This window comes from Lontra canadensis, unplaced genomic scaffold, assembly GCF_010015895.1.
Source record: "Lontra canadensis isolate GAN:19392208 unplaced genomic scaffold, GSC_riverotter_1.0 scaffold9, whole genome shotgun sequence".
NCBI classification, from domain to species: domain Eukaryota; kingdom Metazoa; phylum Chordata; class Mammalia; order Carnivora; family Mustelidae; genus Lontra; species Lontra canadensis.
In genome coordinates this window covers 15,178,811-15,198,244 of record NW_022631003.1, presented here as the reverse complement: position 1 = coordinate 15,198,244, position 19,434 = coordinate 15,178,811, and the positions used below count along the sequence as shown (strand labels likewise).

General features: G+C 41.5%; 1 protein-coding gene across 1 annotated transcript; it reads right to left on the bottom strand.

Annotated features, from left to right (window-relative positions):
• Positions 1 to 13,902: 13,902 nt before the first annotated feature.
• Positions 13,903 to 14,438, bottom strand: LOC116866158 (40S ribosomal protein S24-like). The gene has a single exon (XM_032854898.1). The coding sequence runs from the start codon at positions 14,406 to 14,408 to the stop codon at positions 14,013 to 14,015; it is 396 nt and encodes a 131-aa protein (XP_032710789.1). The 5' UTR covers positions 14,409 to 14,438; the 3' UTR covers positions 13,903 to 14,012.
• Between the last annotated feature and the right edge of the window lie 4,996 nt (positions 14,439 to 19,434).

Below are 19,434 nucleotides of genomic sequence, written 5' to 3'. Positions count from 1 at the left end.
ACTGAGCTCTAGGGTCTTGTTGGAGGGGACAATATTTAATTCCTACTTGGGGATGCCCATCAATAGGTCATTCCCTACACTTTTCATAACTTCTCCCTCTGAGAAGTGTAGTACTTCTTTGATGGATATGGTTGAAAGAAGAAACAGTTCCCTCCCTCCTACCTTTCTCTTTAGAACAAGCTGCTTTTAGGTGACATGCATTCTCCTCTGTTCCTCCTTGAGGTAATTTTCACAGGGACTGTCTGCCTCCCCCAAATAATGGAGAAGCCTGATGTGATTAGAAGCTGCCTGAAACTGGGACTGATAAGTCTATGATTCTGGTGTTCAGTATTAAGAAGAGCTCACACCCACCCTCTTACTCAAGCTATGGTCTTTTAGATCAATTTTATCATTAAACAAGGAGGTACCTTTGCCTTCATTTGCTAACTACTTTTATTTCTCAACTGGCCCTTGACTTGGTGGGGAAGATTACCCATTGGATTCTCTCAAAGACCCAATAGGTCTGGACTTCCAGAGGCCAAGGAGAGCTAAGGAGTGCTCCCAAGGGTCCTCCTACACAGAAGCAGGTTATGAACCAGACAGGAAGACTTCCCAGAGGCAAGGGAGCTCTGAGATGCAAAGAAATAGCTCTGCTTGTAGACATTCTTAGAAGCTCTAACCTTGATTTCATGTTTCAACAGAGATTGAGGCCAAAACCTTGCTTTTACGTTTGGTCCATTCAAATGTTAACGGAACACAATGTTCTCTCCCATCCCTCAATTCACATCAGCACCAGAATACCAGCCATCATTAATGAAGTATTAGCCTGAAGGATAGCCTTTTCATTTTTTGCAAGTAAATATTAGAGTGTTGAACAATGAAATCAATTCTACTGAAGGTGTCCTGCCCTTGTGCTCCATTCATTTCTGCTGTTGAGGTCCCTGGAGCTTCCTTGGGCCTTGTCCTTTCTGAGTCTTGGTTTAGATTTTTCTTCAATTCATTGAACTTCCCCTAAATCTTTCCATTAACCAGAATGTCTTCCTGTTGATTGTAACCAACCAAACAAACAAACGAAAACTACCCTTAACTGGATACCTTGTTTAATTTAGATATTCAAACCTTTCTATTTCCTCTGTTAGAGCAAAAGGTGCATCTCAAGATTTCGGGTGAATCTAAATGAAACGACCATGGTTTACACTTATGAAACTTAAATTCTTTGGAGATTGGGAGAAGGGGGGTGTATTGCAGTTCCTTATATCCAGGCTGTTATAATGAGAATAATTTTGGGCGGTGGGGGGGACTTTGACACCGTGAGTTTTTTTTATCCCCCAGTGTTTATCGGGATGCCTATCACATTCCAGGAATAAAATCCAAGAACACATCCTCTATTACCTTCTAGCAACATGACTGCTGTGGGGGTGCTATAATGTGAAGGCTAAATTTTTTGTTGGAAAATACCATGAAGTGTTACTTCACCAACTGCTAAGATACTGCCCAATGGAGTTGATATTCCTCCTTAGCATCCATAGACCATTATCCCCCCAGCATTCATGTTAAATGAATTAAAGTTCTGTTGAATAAACTGCTGACCACCTTGTCCTGGACTGTCTTTTTATGACCTAACTCTTGGTTTTGCTTTCATATGAAAAAAGTAACCAAGGTTCCCAAATGTCAGATGATTTGAACTACTACAGCAGTTTTGGAGATTTCTTTTAAAGAAGTATGAACAACATATGCCTTCAAGATTCAAAGCATCTGCTGAAAGCATTTACACTTTGCATCCTTGATCTGCAAGCAGATTGTAGAATAATTCTCTGCCACCTGAGTAGGCGTGGTGTGCCTGGATGAAATGCAGATATTATAGAGTCTGCGTTTTCTGCTCTTGGAATTAGAAAATGCTCTACCCACATGTAGTAGAGAACATTTATGTTAGAAGCTGCCTCTTTAATTTCTAATGCATGTAAGCAACACTGTCTTTTCTGAGAACATTACAAATATCGAATCCCATCAAATTAATGGGTGCATTTTGCTTGAGGCCATCCTGTGACGTGCCATCAGTGAGGACCCTAAATTGCAATGTCAAGATGGCAACAAGATTTTTGCCATGAGTTATAAATAACAAGCTTCCAACCAGGCTGTTCATTCTTTTTTGTGGGCCTCATTGCTCTGAAACAATGACTATTTTCAGCTCGTCAGTGCACTGCTAAAAATTGCCTGAGTTCATCAAATTATCTAGTCTTATGTGACAGAATACTTCTTTTTTTTTTTTAAAGATTTTATTTATTTATTTGACAGAGAGAGATCACAAGTAGGCAGAGAGGCAGGCAGAGAGAGAGAGAGGGAATCAGGCTCCCTGCCGAGCAGAGAGCCCGATGTGGGACTCGATCCCAGGACCCCGAGATCATGACCTGAACCGAAGGCAGTGGCTTAACCCACTGAGCCACCCAGGCGCCCCCAGAATACTTCTTACTGTGGTGAATGTTAGAATGCCGGAGATGGACAGAAACAGCACATGTGTATTGAAGATACTATAATTTTGTTTGCTTCAAGAGAGTTTGAAGGCTTCCCTTTGTCATAGAAATCTCAGAAAACAGGATAAGTGATATCAGTCTTGTCCATATGTCTCCAAACTGCCATTGAAAAAAATGCACGAGTTCCAGAGTTTGATTTTAAGTATTTTTTAATGGATGGAACCAATATTTGTAGTCGCATACCAGTAAGTCTTGAAAATGGATTGGCATTGTCTATCTTCTAGTTGTGCTTGTTTAGATGGTGATTTTGTCCCCACAAAGGATAGTCAACATCTTCAAATGTTGTAGAATGAACTTGACCTCTTCAGAATTTCTCTGGCTTCCCTCGTCTACACCGTAGCTTAAATTTACTGTATCTTACAAGGTCAAGAAGGCGACTGGACCAAGATTTCCCTCCTCCTTCCCTCCAACTCCACCTTCACCAGCCACTACACTCCCTGCCATACATAACAATAATAGTTCTTTATTTGTCTCGTCTATTTTAAGCCATCAACAAATAGAAGCCACTCTCTGAAACTCCTATCGTAGCAATTCCCCAGAATTGCAAGAAAGGCCATCTGTTGTCTCAACTATCTGTGGAGCTGAAGTGAAGGTTTAACTTAATGCTCTTCAGCAGAGCAATAGGAAAACATCCATCACCCACTGACAGGTTAGTTCGCCTGCCCCAACGGGCGGATGTCTGCAGTTTCACACATTAAGGAAACAGAGCGATCACCCTAACTATACAATAAAATCTGAAGACTGAAAGAAACGAAAAACTACTGCAAAGGGGCCAGAATCTTCCAGAACACAAAGGCTATTTCCTAATTGCATATCTGGTGTGTTCCATATTCACATTAAATTCTCTTGAGATTGCTGACAAGGTTAGGGCTCTGAGATACTTGATGCACGAGGCTTTTGCGCTTTCTGCTCTTGAAGTAGCATTAGCAAAATGACTCTGATTGTTCATCCTGTGAGCGGGCAAACTGGCTTTGCCAGACTGCATGGAAGCCCTGAGAAAGTGACGAGAGGCAGCCTCCATGAGGTATGCCGAGTTTCCTTCAGTTTCCCACCATGAAACCTCTAAACCTGCTTTTATCCATATTCCTTCCTTCTACCTAGCTAAAATAAAAAATAAAATAAAATAAAATAAAATAACAAAAACCAAAAAAACCCTGTTAATATCTGTTAAGCATTTATTAAGTAAGAGGCAGTATCTTGAGTACTTGACATGTACAGGATCCATTAATTCTCAGAAAGCTCTTTGAGGTAACTGCCTCATCAACAATTTCTTGGTGAGGCCAGAGGGTCCCAGCAATGTGTTTAGTCACCCAACTGAGAAGTCTCAGAGCCAGGATTCAAACACAGTTATTCTAACTGCAGAGCTCATCTTATCTACCATGCTGGACCAGATGATTTCTGTTATTTAAGAAATTGAAACTCTTACTGATTCTGAATTTATTTCTATTGTTTTAAGTCAGGAGTTCTCATTGTGAGCCCCAGACAGAAAGCCATTCTCTGGGAAGAATTTATTAAATGTTGTTGAGTAGCTCCTGGAATTGCCAGGGAACAGGCTGAATTCTACAAGTCAGGTATAATGCCCAGAATGACCAGCAGGACTGCTCTGGTGAGGATCTCAAGGCTACCTATGACCTCTAGACTCAGTGCTCCTAAGGCTGCCAGCTCTGAGTCCTGGATGCTGCCTCTGGCGTTGCCACCCCTGCTGGCGCCAGGCCTTGGTCAGCCTTGATTAGCCTTGATTAGCCTCCAGCTGCCACCAGAGCCAGAGTCTCCCTTGCCATCCTTGCTCCCTGCACCAGGGATCCCAGATTCTCAGTTTGAAACGGGTGCATCCAATTGCGGGAGCCTGGTTCATGGTCTTGGCTCCTAGCTGTAAAGAAATTGGGAAAACAATGAATGTGTAGCATCTTCAGATTCTCCGCTAGTGAACCATATGGCCTTCCACCAAAAAGGCTCAGGTGGGCAATGAAAAAGAATGACAAATGTCTACTGAGGCAGGGTAGTGCTAACAGATGCCAACCTGAGAAAGGAAGTCTGCACAATGAATTCCTGGCCTCGGGAGGACTTGCAGAGTCTACGCGGAAGATCCTGATTATATCACAACAGGAAGAAAGTGACACGGCTCTGGCCTGAGGAGTAGCTTTTCCCATGAAGGCTTAAACAACAGAAACCTGAGTAAGGAACAAAAGCTTAGCCATTGATATAAAACATATGATCTGTGTTTTAATTGGACTATCAAAACATCCCTCTCCTCCAAAACACAATGTTTCTGAAAGTGCCCCCTCTACTGTCTGTAGGAGGCGACCACTTCTCTCAGAACTCTGTTTGGACTCTTAGGGTCATGAAGCAACACTTCCGAGGGCCTGAGGAACTTGCTGCCCCCGACTGAGCCACACCGGTGGCAAATTCCTTTGGTGAGTTGTAAAAAAGCTCCTCGTAGTCCAGTGTGAGGTTTGCTCTGCCTTGGGTCAAAAGTGAGAAGGCTTGTTGACCCTGAATTATCATGTTTTAGACCATTTGTAGTACTTCCTTGCTCATCTTGAGGAGAGAGACGAAAGGCAGCGGCCTCTGCAGAAGCAGTCAGTACGCTCTTCACGGAACCATGTCCTTGATGCTGGTGAGGAGGTATGGTGGGGTGAGGGGTCCTGGGGAAACAAACCTCTGCGAAGGCCCAGCTGGGGCATAGCTGCTGGATCCTCATGCCAAGATCTTCCCAGAATGGCTCTTTAGAAGATTTAGGTCTCTGAGTGTGGAAAGCTGGTTGAGAGCCAGCACACCTTCTCTGGAGGTGCAGGAACATTAGGGCTTTCTTTCTTTACCTAGTCTCTATTCACGCTTTGGAAATAAATATTTTCATATCAATTTTAACATCTCGCCGTTGCAGAGCAGCCACCTGTCACCCCTTGCCGCAGATCAACAACCACAGTTCTCCAGTCTCTGGCAGAAGGTCCTGCTTGCAGAGGAAGCAATTCAGCAGGGCTCTGGAAGACAGCCGAGCAGCAGAGGGAGGCCTCTGAAATCCACAATTTTAGACTCTTGGGGTGGGCATTTTCTTGTGGTGTATTAAGTAACACACCTACTCAAGTTTCTGTGTGAACTCAGTGGACAGCTGCCCTTTTAGTGAGAAGGGAATGCCTGCACTGTGCTCTGCCTCCCTCTGGCCCCCACCCTGCCCAAGTTCAAGCATAGGCTCCTTAGAGAAGGATGAACTGGAAAGAGCAGTGGAAAAAGAATGAAACCTCAATGATGACTCCACCGGCCAGGAGTTAGCCAGTCATGCAGAAGTCCAAGTGCTTGGGGGCTCACCTCTCACAGCCTCTGCATCGACCCCATGCAGAGGTAGGAGAAAGACTGCACGAACCCAAAGAGAGGCAGAAGCGACGAGAAGGAACCACTCAAAATGGAAGGGTGTCTGTCCTCATGTTTATCCTTGAAGAAATACCCAATTTAGGATGGCAAATGGTGGTTCAGAGAGTAGACTCTGAAGCCAGAATAATGTGGGTTCATATTCCTTTCAGAATTGGCATGACCTTACACATGTCTTGCTTAATCTCACTAAATTTCATTTTTCTCTTTCTAATTTTTCTCTTTCTAACTAATATAATGCAGCCTCGTAAGATTGTTATGGGAAATAGATGAGATATTAAATGTAAAACAGGTGATACCTGCTAAGCTCGTACTTTATGTACCAGTTATTTTAATGTTTTCATGGATAGTGGTAGACTGGCGTATTTAACAGGTTTCTTTTCTCTTGACTTGGTGGATGAGATATCTTTTCCTTTAAGGTGGGAAGTCATGCACTATTTACATTTCACATTTTACATCATACCATGTTTCTGCTCAATGAAAAACTCAAAAGGAAAACTTTTGGTTTGTGATTCTTGCATTGTGCTTTGTGAAGTAGATGCTCTCCTCATAGGACTTCTTCCTGAAATGGATTCTGATGGGCTTAAAATATGAATTCTATGTGAGAGGGAAAATTTAGTACCCAAAAAGGGAACCCAAGAAGGAAGGTGAGTAAAGAGAGGAAAATGTGTGGAAATGCCATTTACCGGAAGACCCCCTTTCCCTGCTGTCTAGACTGAGTCATATAACATTGACCAATATAGTGTGTCATAGAAATGCTAATACATAATGGAAGCGACGGTCAGACCCGAAGAGAGTTTACTTCTGCTTTTATCATGCGTTGCCTTTATAGCATGGACATCAGTGTTCTGCGGTGAGGTAGAAGGGCATGAAATATAGATTGTCAGGCCTTTGGGGATTCTGAGGAATCCTTATTCTGAGGAATAAGGATAAAATTCATCCTGGGCTTATTACCTTGCCCTCTTCTGTCTCAAGTCTCTTGTATCATGAAATAAGTTTGGCAATGAAGTAGAAGAAAGAGATCATTTTAAATGATGGAGCAGGAAGTCTGTTCCTGGGCAATTTTTGGCAAGGATAAACAAGGAGGGAGATAATGAGACTAGCTCAGCAATTCTCCGACTTTCTTATCCTTTATCCCTTCAGTGAGCTTGTTTGGTCTCTCCTATTAAGGAGAGAGTTATGGAATAGCTTTCCTTTGTTTCATCTCAGAAGGAAACTATGCGGTGGGAGGCAAAAGCAGAATGTAAAAGGACACAGGAAGTGACAATGAAGGAAGGACTGTCAAAAGGAAAGGGTGTCTTTGGTGGATATATGATTTGGGGAAACCGGGATTGGGGGGTGATAATGTAGAAGGAAAGGAAACTACTTATATACTTGACATCAAATTTCTGTTCAGAATTTGAGGGCTCAGATTTCTTTAAACCTTCTGGAGTTTGCCCACAGTCTTTCAACATATTGTGATTTCCAACTTGAAAACAGTTGACAAAAGCGTGATGAATAAACAATAGAAAAATTCTGTGCTCCAAACGGAGATCAAAAAAGACTTTATTCGGACACTTTTCAATTTAAAAAAGAAACTCCTTGGAGCTCCTGGGTGGCTCAGTCAGTTAAGCAGTTAAGCATCTGCCTTCAGCTCAGGTTCTGATCAGGGTCTTTGGATCAAGTCCCAGGTTAGGCTTCCTGCTTAGGTGGGAGTCTTCTTCTCTCTGCCTCTCCCTCCTCGCAGCTCATGCGCTCTCTCTCTCTCTCTCTCAAATAAATAAATAAATCTTAAAAAAGAGAAAAAGCAAAAGAAGCCCCCCTCCTTTTTTTTTTTTACCATTGGGAAACACTAAACAATGAGAACAAATTTATACCTTTTAATTTTTGTAGTGAAAATCCCATTCTTTTTTTTTTTTAAGATTTTACTTATTTATTGAAAGAGAGAGAGAGAGAGATCACAAATAGGCAGAGAGGCAGGCAGAGAGAGAGCGGGAAGCAGGCTCCCTGCTGAGAAGAGAGCCCAATGCGGTGCTCCATCCCAGGACCCTGAGATCATGACCTGAGGCCGAAGGCAGAGGCTTAACGCACTGAGCCACCCAGGTGCCCCGAAATTCCTATTCTGATGTGTGCTCAGATTTGCAGGGGTTGTGATATGTCTCCAACTATGCATTTGGAATTTCAAGCAAATCTCAGAATCACAAGTACCTAGATATGAAATGCACCTTCCAAGTCAACTCATACAGGCTCCACCTGCTGCAGAAATCCCCTTACATATATGACACCCGTATTTGATGCTAACGGAGCCTCTGCTTGATCTAGCACTAGTAACTCAAAAATTCCTGAGGGAGACATTCCTTTAGGAGAAGCTATCATTTGAGTCAAATTTTGAGTCAAATTTTCCTCCCTTCCTTCACCCTACCATGTACCACAATCTCTTTCTGTCCTTTGTCACTTCACATCAGAATTCTAAAATGAGCAACTCTTCTACAAGACTGCCCTCAAAGTAAGTGAAGACAATTCTCATTTCCCTCACTAGTTTTCTCTTTCCAGTTAAAGACATAGCTCCCCTTTCTTCACCCACTCCCTAGTTGATATAATTTCCAGAAAATTCCCCATCCCCAAAATTTTGTAGAAGTTTCTTTCTTCCTTCATTTTTTTTTTCTCTATTAAAAGGCAGACTTTCCTAGAAGAGCAAACAAAATGTTCTTTTCCACAATCTGATTGGGCTTAACCATTCCATATGCATTATGGCATGTGATAGTGGACTGTAAAATTTTTTATTGCTCTGCGTTTGAATAGAGGATGACTGCATTTGTTAAACAAGCTCTTTCCAAACAAGTCATAATAAAACCTTTATAGTATCCCACTTCATCAAATAACTTTTTAATGCTTCTCCTTTGGTTTGGTTTTGGTCCTGGTTTGTAGTCCTTCACTTTTTTCCCCTTGAAGTATCAGAGTTTTTGTAGAAATTCCCATGGAGAGTTTCAAGTTGGAAACCTGGTCCTAAACGTCTTTTCCCTGAGACCCTCTCCTGGGCTTTTGGACTATGAATCAGACCGTGTGGAAATAATGATGCCATCCATGTGGTAGGGCCCAGTGCAGGGCATATGTGCAGTATAAAGTCCGTTTATATATGGTTTGAAATTGTATCCCAGGGTTTGGAAAATGCAGAAGTTTATGTGATGGATATCATGACCACACATGACGTGTTGTGGAGATACACATGTATCTTAAAATATACATAGCTACAAGAATATACATATCTGTATATATAATAATGGAAAGCTTTAAACTATCAAAGCCTTCAGGCAAATATTTTATAACTATCTAATAGCATGTATTTATAACTTAACCTCTTGACTTTGGAAGTTAAGATTTGCCACTGCCAATGCCAAGTAAATACCAGCCGTGATTCGTGGAGGAAATTCAGGCCATTGGCATCAAATAATTAAGATGGTCTTACTTTGAACATTCTCTCAATGGATAGAGGAAGTACAAACATTTTTAAAGCACCAAGACTGATTGTGAGATGCCTTTCTCTGGTATTCTGATTTTAAATGTTTATCTTTGGGCTTAAAGAAAAAGTCTCTGTCTATGAAAAGACTAGGATAAGTTACAAGATTTAATGAGTCCTTTCCCTCTTCATCACCCACACCCCTCCCTGAAACATTATCAGTATTTGTGGGGATGCCGGGAATAAGAAGATAAGCCAGTCAGTCTAGCTTCATTTAGGGAGAAGGATTCTGTAACTACTTTAAGGTATCAAATGGAGAACAGTTGGAAAAGCAAGCTTGATTAAAGACAGCTAACATCATTTCAGGAAGGGGAGTCGTGCCTAACTAATTTGTTGGAATTCTTTGAGGAAATCATTGCACCAGTGAACTGGCTGGGGGAAGGGAGGAGATTATGGGCTGAGTTTTTCAGAAAAGGCTCTACAGAATTCCCTACTGTTGGTTAAAATGTTTGAGGACTGAAGTCATGGAAGTGTAGGACAATTGGCATATTGGACGAAAAACTGGCAAAAGGGGAGGAAAGAAAGGGTAACTAAGAACAGAAATGTGTCAGCCTTGAAAATGGGATCAGAAGAGAAGTTGCATCTGACATATGAACTGACACTTTCTGGGGTCGCCGAAGGTATCCCTCAGAGACATTTATATAGAAGAGGGTTGGACTGGGGGATGGGAGAACTCTGAGAGAACTGAAAGCAGATGTTCTTTTTGTGGGGACTTCTCCTCCACTCCGAAGGGCTCTGCACCATCCATCACGTGCTGGTGGTCAGCCTCAGCTAGGTAACTTTTTTTTTTTTTTTTTTCCCTGAGAGTCTCCAAAGTAAATGCACTAAGCAATTCTATTTGATTTAAACCCTAGCATAGCATGAACCCAGAGCAATGGGATATACTCTAAGGTGAAATTAGCTTTTTCCCTTTCTGAAGTTGTTTAAAGAGATGAGAAAGAGAGTTCATAAAACGGCATTTTTTAAAAAGATTTTTATTTTATTTATTTGAAAGACAGAGATCACAAGTAGGCAGAGAGGCAGAGCCTGATGCGGGGCTCGATCCCAGGACTCTGAGATCATGACCTGAGCCAAAAGCAGAGGCTTAACCCACTGAGCCACCCAGTCACCCCCATAAAACAGCATTTTATCCCCTGCTTTCCGTGATTCAAAATTGTGTCACCTAGAGATTGACCATTCTGACAGGATCATGTGGAGGCTTCCATCCTGTCCGACTCCATACTTTTCTTCTGATTTGTCTGTTCCTCTGCTTGTTAGTGTCTCTGGCAGTGTTCAGAAAGGAAACTGCAGGTTTAAAAAAAAAAGTTAATTCAGTTTCAGGTCTTGCATCCTTTCTATAAGACAAGGTGAAATTCTAGGAGGGCTAACCATGAACTTTTCTTTGAGTGTTTTCTTTTCTATGATTATGGGGAAAATCCTCTGTGCACGTGGACCCCAAATAACTCTCCTCATTGGTACTGGATAAGATACGAGTTTTCTCTGAAAGAGACAACCTATTGAATTTTATTTTCAATTAAATTAATAATTTGAGGAGAAGAATATCAGAAAAGTAAAGTTTGATGAAGAGAATTGGGGGGGAAGGTTTTCAAGGAACCAATGCCTCAGGGCCCAGATAGGTGACACTAATGAAGAGAAAGGTGAATCCCCCATGGTGGGAAAGGGGAGCCTGTGGTGCCTACAAGCACACACCCTCCAGGAAAGCTGTCTACATCTGGGAGATGTCTGGAGCACTGGGCTTGCCAAACTGAAGTCTCCACTGGCTGGCTGAGGCCTTTGGGCCTCCTTTGGGGGACCTCTGGATTCTAGCAATGGTTCCAAACTACTAAGACTGAGGACCACTTTTCAATGTTAAAAAAAAAAAAAAAGTGAGGATTCCTAATATAATAGTTTCGTATCTATTGACTAAAAAAATTCACAGAAACAAAATGTTTTGATGCATTATTATAATGTGCAAAAGTGGGTTTTGTGGTATACATTGAGCCTGGTGCTGTGAATAGGAGATTGAACATAAAACGACCCCTCCCCTAGTCTAGTGAGTGAGGCAACCAAGAGAAGAGATGATCACCAAAGATAGTTACTGAGGGAAAAGAAGTGAGTGCGTGGTGCTGTGGGGTTGCATAGGAAGGGCAGCTAACTGAATTTTGGCAGAGCTCAGGGAAGATCTCCCTGAAGATGGGCAACTCAGCTGAGACGGAAGTATCAGGGGCAGTTGGTCAGCCCGCGGCGTAGGTGGAAGAACAGATTCAAGCAATGGTTTCCAATAGTTTCTTCAATGGAAGAACAACATGTGCAAAAGTTCTGAGGTGAGAATTCAGATTTCCCTCTAGGAAATGAGTAGATCAGTGCAGCTAGAATAAAGGGAGGAAAGGTAGAAAGTGATAGGTGTCGAATCTAGAAAGAAATGCAAAGGACAATCACTGAGCAATCTGTATGTATTTTTCACAGAGCATATTCATTTGGCTTTAAATCAATCCCCAAATGGCTAGATAAATCTTGAGACCCTGACCAAAAATGCAAGGCTCCCTCAGATTGGAGGTTCAGACTTTGGGAACCAAATACACAGCAAGTGGACCTGTGTAGCCCAGTTCATTAGTTTGCTAGGCCGGCCATAGCAAAGTACCACAGACTGAGTGGCTTACGTGACAGAAATGTGTTGTCTCACAGTTCTGGAGGCTGGCTGTCTGAATCAGAGTGTCAGCAGGATTGATCCCCTCTGAAGGCGGTGAGGGAAAGATCTGTTCTAGGTCACTCTCCTTGGCTTGTTGATGGTAATCTCTGTATTCACATGATATTCTTCCTGTATACGTGTCTGTCTTCAGATTTCCCTATTTTGTAAGAACACTAGCATCTTGTACTAGGGACTACACTAAAAACCTCACGTTAAGTTAATTACCTCTATAAAGTCCCCATCTCCAAGATAGTCACATTACAAGGTACTCGGGGTTAGGATGTCATCCTATGAACTTTAACAATTTAACTTGTCATACTCCAGTCGGATGACTCAAAGAGAGTTGCGGAACCCAGAGCATTCTGTCAACTTGTTAGAGGTACTTGGAGGGGTAGGAGGATGGAGAGAAGACAGCAAGAAAGAGGAAGAGAGGGGAGGGGGCTGCAAAGACCAAACTTGGCTCTTACATTACGCCTGTCTCCATTTGGCCCAACTCCATAATTCCTGACAAGCTGGCTGTACCAAACCACAGGAAGTAATCATTGCTTCTCACAGATAAGGAAAAGGTTGAAGTCACTTCCTTTCGCTTCCTTTGTACTGTCTAACAACCATCTTGCTAACAAAGATCTTCTCCAAGTCAATGCCTCCCTCTTGTCCTGGGAGAGCCTAATCCAGAGTTAATTTTGAACTTAGCTCTTTGGCGAGAGTCACCTAATCAGAGTATTTCTCAAGAGAGATGTGGTCTCCACATCCTTGTTTCCCACAGCAAAGAACCTCCATTCTTAGGGCTCCCAGTCACTTGGGCTGTCCGAACTATGTAGTGTCAAAAAGACCACTTAGAACTAGGTACCCTTCCACACAGTTTAGACAAAAACAAATCGAATGAAACAAATACAAAGAAGGCAGATTTCAGTCATATATGTGGATCCACTAAAGAGAGGGCAGTTAATAAAAACCAAACTATCTGAGGTGACTTTCGATACCTTTTTTTTTTTTTAAGGCTTGTTTAGGCAGAAGAGAATCAAGGTTTCTCTGTGCCTCCATGGGCAGCATCTTGTTAATTGTATTGAGGAATCTCTGGAAAACGTCAGTTGATTTGAATCCTCCTATTATTTTTATTTAATTTCCAGATGTGCTCTGATGGTCTTTGGAAAATAAGCCCTCATGATTAATATCCCCAGCAGTGCTCAATCAGTAGACACTCTAAGATTGTAAGTGCTATTTCTCCTTATTTTCAGGGTCTACTTAATCTCTTTATTTTTCCTTCGAATAAGAGATGAGACTTCATTGTAGCAGGTGAAAGAAAAGAATGCAAGGTTTTTAAAAATGAAGATATGGCAACTTTTTCTGAGAAAAGCAAGTAAGGTGGGATTAGTTTTCCTTCTTGTTCCTGGCAATGACTCCTAGGGAGGTAAGGTAAGAGAAGAGACACTTTGGAAATAGAACTCAAGGCCAGGAAGGAGTCATCCATTTTTTTCAAATAAGGAGGTAAAGGAGAAATGTTAACTGGAGGCTAATTTTCTCAGTGAAAAAGGTATGATTAAGTCTTAGATGCTTCACTTCCAGGCCAAAACATTGTAAGGATGTCTGCCTCTTCTTCAGCAGAATCTGAAGTCCATTTTCAGCCCTGTACCCAGAAATGGACTTGGACATGTCTATGCATGACTGTCTGTAGCCATGCCAGAGGCCATCTGAGAGACACATTGTCAAGGCAGAGTGCCTCCTGATATTCAAGGGCATGGTCAGGTAGATTTCCTTGGAGCCCAAGACTAATGTTTCCCACTTACAGAGAGAGCACAGGGGCAAGTTGTAGAGCTTAGACCAGTGCCTGGCATGTGAAAAGTGATAACTATAGGGCCACATTTTTTTTTTAACATTCTTAGTTTATTAATCCTCTCATGAAAAATCTGCACAATCACCACAGATAAAGCCACTGCAGCATCTTTACTCCTTCTGTTGTCCAATCTCCAGCTCACTTCTTTTTGCCAGCACCAACATTGGCTTTCGCAGTCCCCCTGACTTTCTCCATTCTGTTCTTGCGTTCTTTTCGCTGTTTTCTTGAGGTCTTTTTCTTCTCATACAGACCATGTCTTGCAAGTCTATGTTTGGGTTCATTTTTCTTTGCATAATCCAAGGAATCATAAATCATACCAAAGCCAGTTGTCTTGCCACCACCAAAATGGGTTCTGAATCCAAATACAAATATGACATCTGGTGTGGTCTTGTACATTTTGGCTAGTTTTTCCCGAATTTCTGTCTTAGGTACTGTTGCCTTTCCAGGATGAAGGACATCAATAACCATTTGTTTGCGCTGAAGTAGACGGTTGGTCATGAACTTCCTGGTTCGGATAGTTACTGTGTCATTCATGATGGCTCCCGAGTTTCAAGCACCGGAGAGAAAAAGAGACCCACTACCCGCCGGCCAATCATATCAATCTAGGGCCACATTTTTTACAGAAAATTGCCTGGGAACAGGTTAAAACTAAAAGCAGATCGGTTGTAAGTTGGTTTTCCAGCTTTCTGTACACCTCTTAACGAGCAATTCTATGTAAATGGGACTCCATGAGCCCCAGAGCTGAGTGAAGCATATTGTCATTTTCATCCTTATTCATTCACAAGCCGTTAAAATGGAGATTGTGCTACTTGGGAGATAAAGTGGAGCGACTGATAGGGACAATATATCAAAGGTTTATCATGTGCAAACTGTGCTAGGCTCTGCACACTTTTCTGTTAAATTCATTCATCAACCTTGAAATGTAGCCTTGGAAAGGCAAAGTGATGGGGGTAAAGTCGCTCAGTTAATGGGTAGACAATCAGATTTTTAAAAAAATATTTTATTTATTTACCTGACAGAGATCACAAGTAGGCAGAGAGGCAGGCGGGGGATGGGGGGGGAGAAGCAGGCTCCCCACTGAGCAGAGGGCCCGTTACAGGGCTTGATCCCAGGACCCTGAGATCATGACCTGAGCTGAAGACAGAGGCTTAACCCACTGAGCCACCCAGGCACCCCAGACAATCAGATTTTAACTCCACACCCATCTGACGTCAAAGCTGAGGTTCAAACACTCCAGTTTGTGTGGACTAATAGTTTGTCAAATGTTTAGTCTTGATGATGGAGAATCAAGAGTTATGGAGCTTTTTAATCCATGTGCAGTTAATTCTTGTTACTTGCAGTAGTAATGTGAGGTATAAAGTCACCATAAACACTGAATTAACGAATACTAAATGATTACTCCTAGAAGAGATGTATGCTTAGGTTCCTGCAAGTCTCTGATCACAACATTTTTTTGTCAAGCCATCAATACATAATCTTGCCTTATATGTATTTCTATTTAAAGATCTTTTACTTAATATATACTACTGATTCATGAACACTGAACTCATGGCCAAAAGCACCATAACTTACGTCTGAATAAAACTTCTCTGCATTTTCTTCATAAGGCACTTCACAGCCTTCTTGCACTTAGGAACATTAGACAGTGCTACACGTGGGGAGGGGCATTTTAAAAAGCAAAATTGCCCCCAAAAAGCATAAAAATGCAAAAACATGGCACTAAGTAGACCACAAAAAAGACATTTTTCTACTGCATGGGAGCTGAAACAAAAGGGCAGGGTTTCATCTTGTTTAGGCTTAGCTAGGAATGGTGTGTTGGGCATCTCAGATTTTTCACCATTTTGTCCATGTTGGTGAATAACTACAAGAGAGCTGTGAGTATTGATTTTAGGGTAACGAATAAATTATAGTGAGTAGGCAAATTTGTAATTACAGAATCCATGAATAATGTGGATCGACTACTTCCTGACATAGTTATTAAGCTAGTTCAGGCAAAGAAATCCCACATTTCAGAGGAAAAATTAAATACTGCTATTTCATTAGCATGTTTGAATGCAAAAACCAGATAACTGCTAAATACATTCCTTTAGTTTTTGCTTAAGTTCTGTGGGTCAAAAGATGCAACTTGTGGTGTACTGCATTGCTCTATATAGAAGATGAGTTTTATCAGAGCACTTACCTCTGAAGTTTCTAAAATTTCTTTTAAATTAAGTTCTTAATGAACTTTCTGCCTCTTGAAAGAATGTTCATTAAACAGAATATTCTATAAGTGGAATACTCAATCTTAATTTTTATTCTTCTCATCATTTCTTCCAGATGCCTCTGGATAGCTGCTCTGCCCAGTTTCAGGCAAGAGTAGTTATCATCGGCCATTTCCGCACCATCCAAACCCTGGTTTGGAACACAGCCTATTTGAAACTTCATAGAGACCACCAGACTCAATCTTCTCCAATATCAGAAACAGGAGGAATTAAGGGCAGCATATTTGGTTGACCACTCACCTAACACACATAATCATTTTCAGAAAACTCAATGAAACATGAAAATCAAGATGCTAAAAACCAGAGAAGGTATTACCTAAATTTTTTCCTCCCCATGATTTTTCTTCATAAAGAATGATGGGTGACTAGTTGGCTAATAATGGTGGTATCTATGATATCTAATCTCCATAATATCTATGGAGAAGAGGCTGCTTTTCAGAAAAGTTTGCCTCTCCTTTGACTGATTGACATGGAAGACATGCTCTTATTTCTTCCTAAAGGTTAAAGTCAGTCTTTTAACCTAGAATTGAAGATTTCCCATGATTTGGACTCAGTTTTCAATGCATTCTTATCTTCCATCACTGCCTAATTTAGAATCTCGGTGCCAGTCATGTGGCTATTTTAGATAGATGAAGAATAAGGCATAAAGAGTAACTGTTAGGAGTTTAGAGTCTATCGGAGGAGGTAAGACTAATACCCACAAAAATGAAAGATGTAAGGGATTATATGATTAAGATTCATTAATGTGACATAGACATAGGGTTTATGCAAGTTTGAAATCAACACACACACACAGAAAGAGAGAGAGAGTAAGAAAATGGATCAGCTAGGGAATGCAAGGTAAATCTAAAATGGTTCTTGAGGAATGGTAAGAATTTCCACAGATCTGAGGAAGGGGTGGATTGGAGGGAAAGAGGAGAGAAGAGTGAATCCAGATGAGGGAAACCAAAACAGTGAATGTTTGCAAGTGGGAATGCGCAAGACCTTGGTAGGGCTGTAAACAAACCAGTGTGAATGGCAAAGGCAGTGCATCCTGAAAAGTAAGAGGAAAAAACTTGGAGACACAGGGAAAAATTTAATTGAAGTGGGCAAATTATTTTTAAAAATAGGGGCAAAAAAAAAATAGGAAGGAGCATTGAAAGTAGGTGAAGTAGAAAATGTAAAGCCAATGAAGGCTTTTAAGAAAGCAACTTGCACTAAACTATAAATCACTGAAATAGATACTTACTGATTTCTTACTATGTGTAACAGGATTTTCTGCATCCCACCTGCTTTTGACAAATTCTTTTTGAATGCCTATTATGTACTAGATACGACAAAAGCGACAGAGCTATATGGGAGTGAACGAGATCAGAACGAAGATCAAAATGGTCTTTATATTCCTGGAATTTATAGCCTAGTCATATTCATTTCCATTACGTTTTTCTCTTTTGACTCTACATCTCAGGTGGGAAAGTCCTCAGTGAGTGACACTTTCATCTTTCCAGATTTGCAAATATGTTTGAGTTCAACCTAACCTTCCAAGAAGTTGGTACATGGAAGAAGCCTTCTCTGTCCTCTCCAAAGTGGACAGGAGCCCCTCAGCAGTCCTCAACACCCTATGCTTCTAATTTCCAGATAGTATTTAGAAATAGCCCACTCTTGTCCTATCAGCTTTCTTGGCATCTCCTGTCAACCTAATCAGACTAGACAAAAAGCACCCTGGGGCAGAATCTTCCCTCCTCTCCACATTACCACTGCAGGTACTCAACAAATGTTTAAATAAAATGAGTAAATGGAGAGAATGAATGTGAGTTTTCCTTATCTGGATTTTTTTTTTCCTTTGGGGCAATTTTCCAGAGAGAAAGGATACATCTAGCACAAGGAAGGAAGATAAGTTCCATCTTTATCTTTATGTATGTGATAACACTTTTGAAATGTGTTTGGTTGTTCTTATCAGGTTATTTGGAATGTGGTAACGTAGAGCTAGATGTCCTGCCTTAAGGTGATTTAAAAATGACAAATCTCGTGCATTTTTTTCATTTCCTTAAGGGCTGTAATATTAGCCCACCCCATAAATCACAACCGTTGGTTCTGTCTTAATGCCACAGGTATTTCTGTAATACAGACTGTTCAATAAATTCTCAGGCAGTTATTGGTAAAAACAAGACAAATCTGATTTAACTGTAGGCATCCTCTTGGAACCGTCTAGCTCTGAGGTTTGGATTTAAAACACTTTGATGTCACCATGAGACTTGTTACTTCCAATTCATTGTCTATAATTCTCTTTGGCAGCCTTGCAAAACAAATCTTGGAAAGCGCAGAGAGAAAGCTATTCTCTTCCTAGAAAACTTGGAGCCTTTTTAATTCACTCTGGATGCCAAGGACAGTGAATGGAAGTTTTTGTCTTGTTTGTGTATTTGCTTGCCACTTGGCTCACTCATTCTTTTATTTGTTTTTTTAATGGATTACTTATTTATTCTTTCGATTTTCAAAAAAATAGAAAATATCCTCGCTTGGGCAATGCGTTCATCAAACTCTAGGTGGCGCCCCACAAGGAACCCGTGGGGGTGGGGGAAGGAGTATGGCAGCAAGAGCTCTCAGAATGTAGTGAAACCACAGAACACCCAGGCTGATTCTGAGATGAGGGTGGGAGCTTCCCGTGCGGGGGTGTAGGGTGGGGCAGAACAGGATGTGTGCTTGGGTTTCATTTGGAAAAAAACATACATCATATTACAATATAGTTTACTTTCAGATTTCTGGTTGAAAATGGTATGAAAATGCCCAACTTTCCTTGACCACCACCCTCCTCACCTCTTGGATTAGGTTGCTGTGCCTTGTAGTTCTTCATTGCAGTCGTAGCACACTTGTAACTGTCACAGCATTTCATTTGATTACTAATTATTAACCAATTTAATTACTTGTTTAATATCTTTCCTCTGTGGACTGTCTGTTCTGTGGGGGCGCAGATGTGGCTGCGTTGGTCCCTGCTGTATGCCTGGTGCCCAACAGGACACCTAGCAGGGGGTAGGCACTCACGAAATATTTTGTCTTGTTTGCTCATTTGACTGCTGCTCCGTGCAGTTCTTACATTTGGTCATTTGTCTGTCCAATCCTCTATGGCCACCCTTTCCCTTCCCAGTGCCACCTACGCTTCATCCTACCCCGCCACCCCCCTCCATGCTCCCCTCCCAATCCTCCCACCCTACCCCGTTCCCCACCCATCACTACCTTCTCCCATTTATCTTGTGTGTGTTTAAGATTTTATTTATTTGAGAGAGAGAGATTGAGAGAGAGCACATGAGGTGGGGGAAAGGCAG

Coding starts and splice junctions, on each gene's coding strand:
- LOC116866158 (XM_032854898.1), bottom strand. CDS start 14,408: ATGAATGACACAGTAACTATCCGAACCAGGAAGTTCATGACCAACCGT.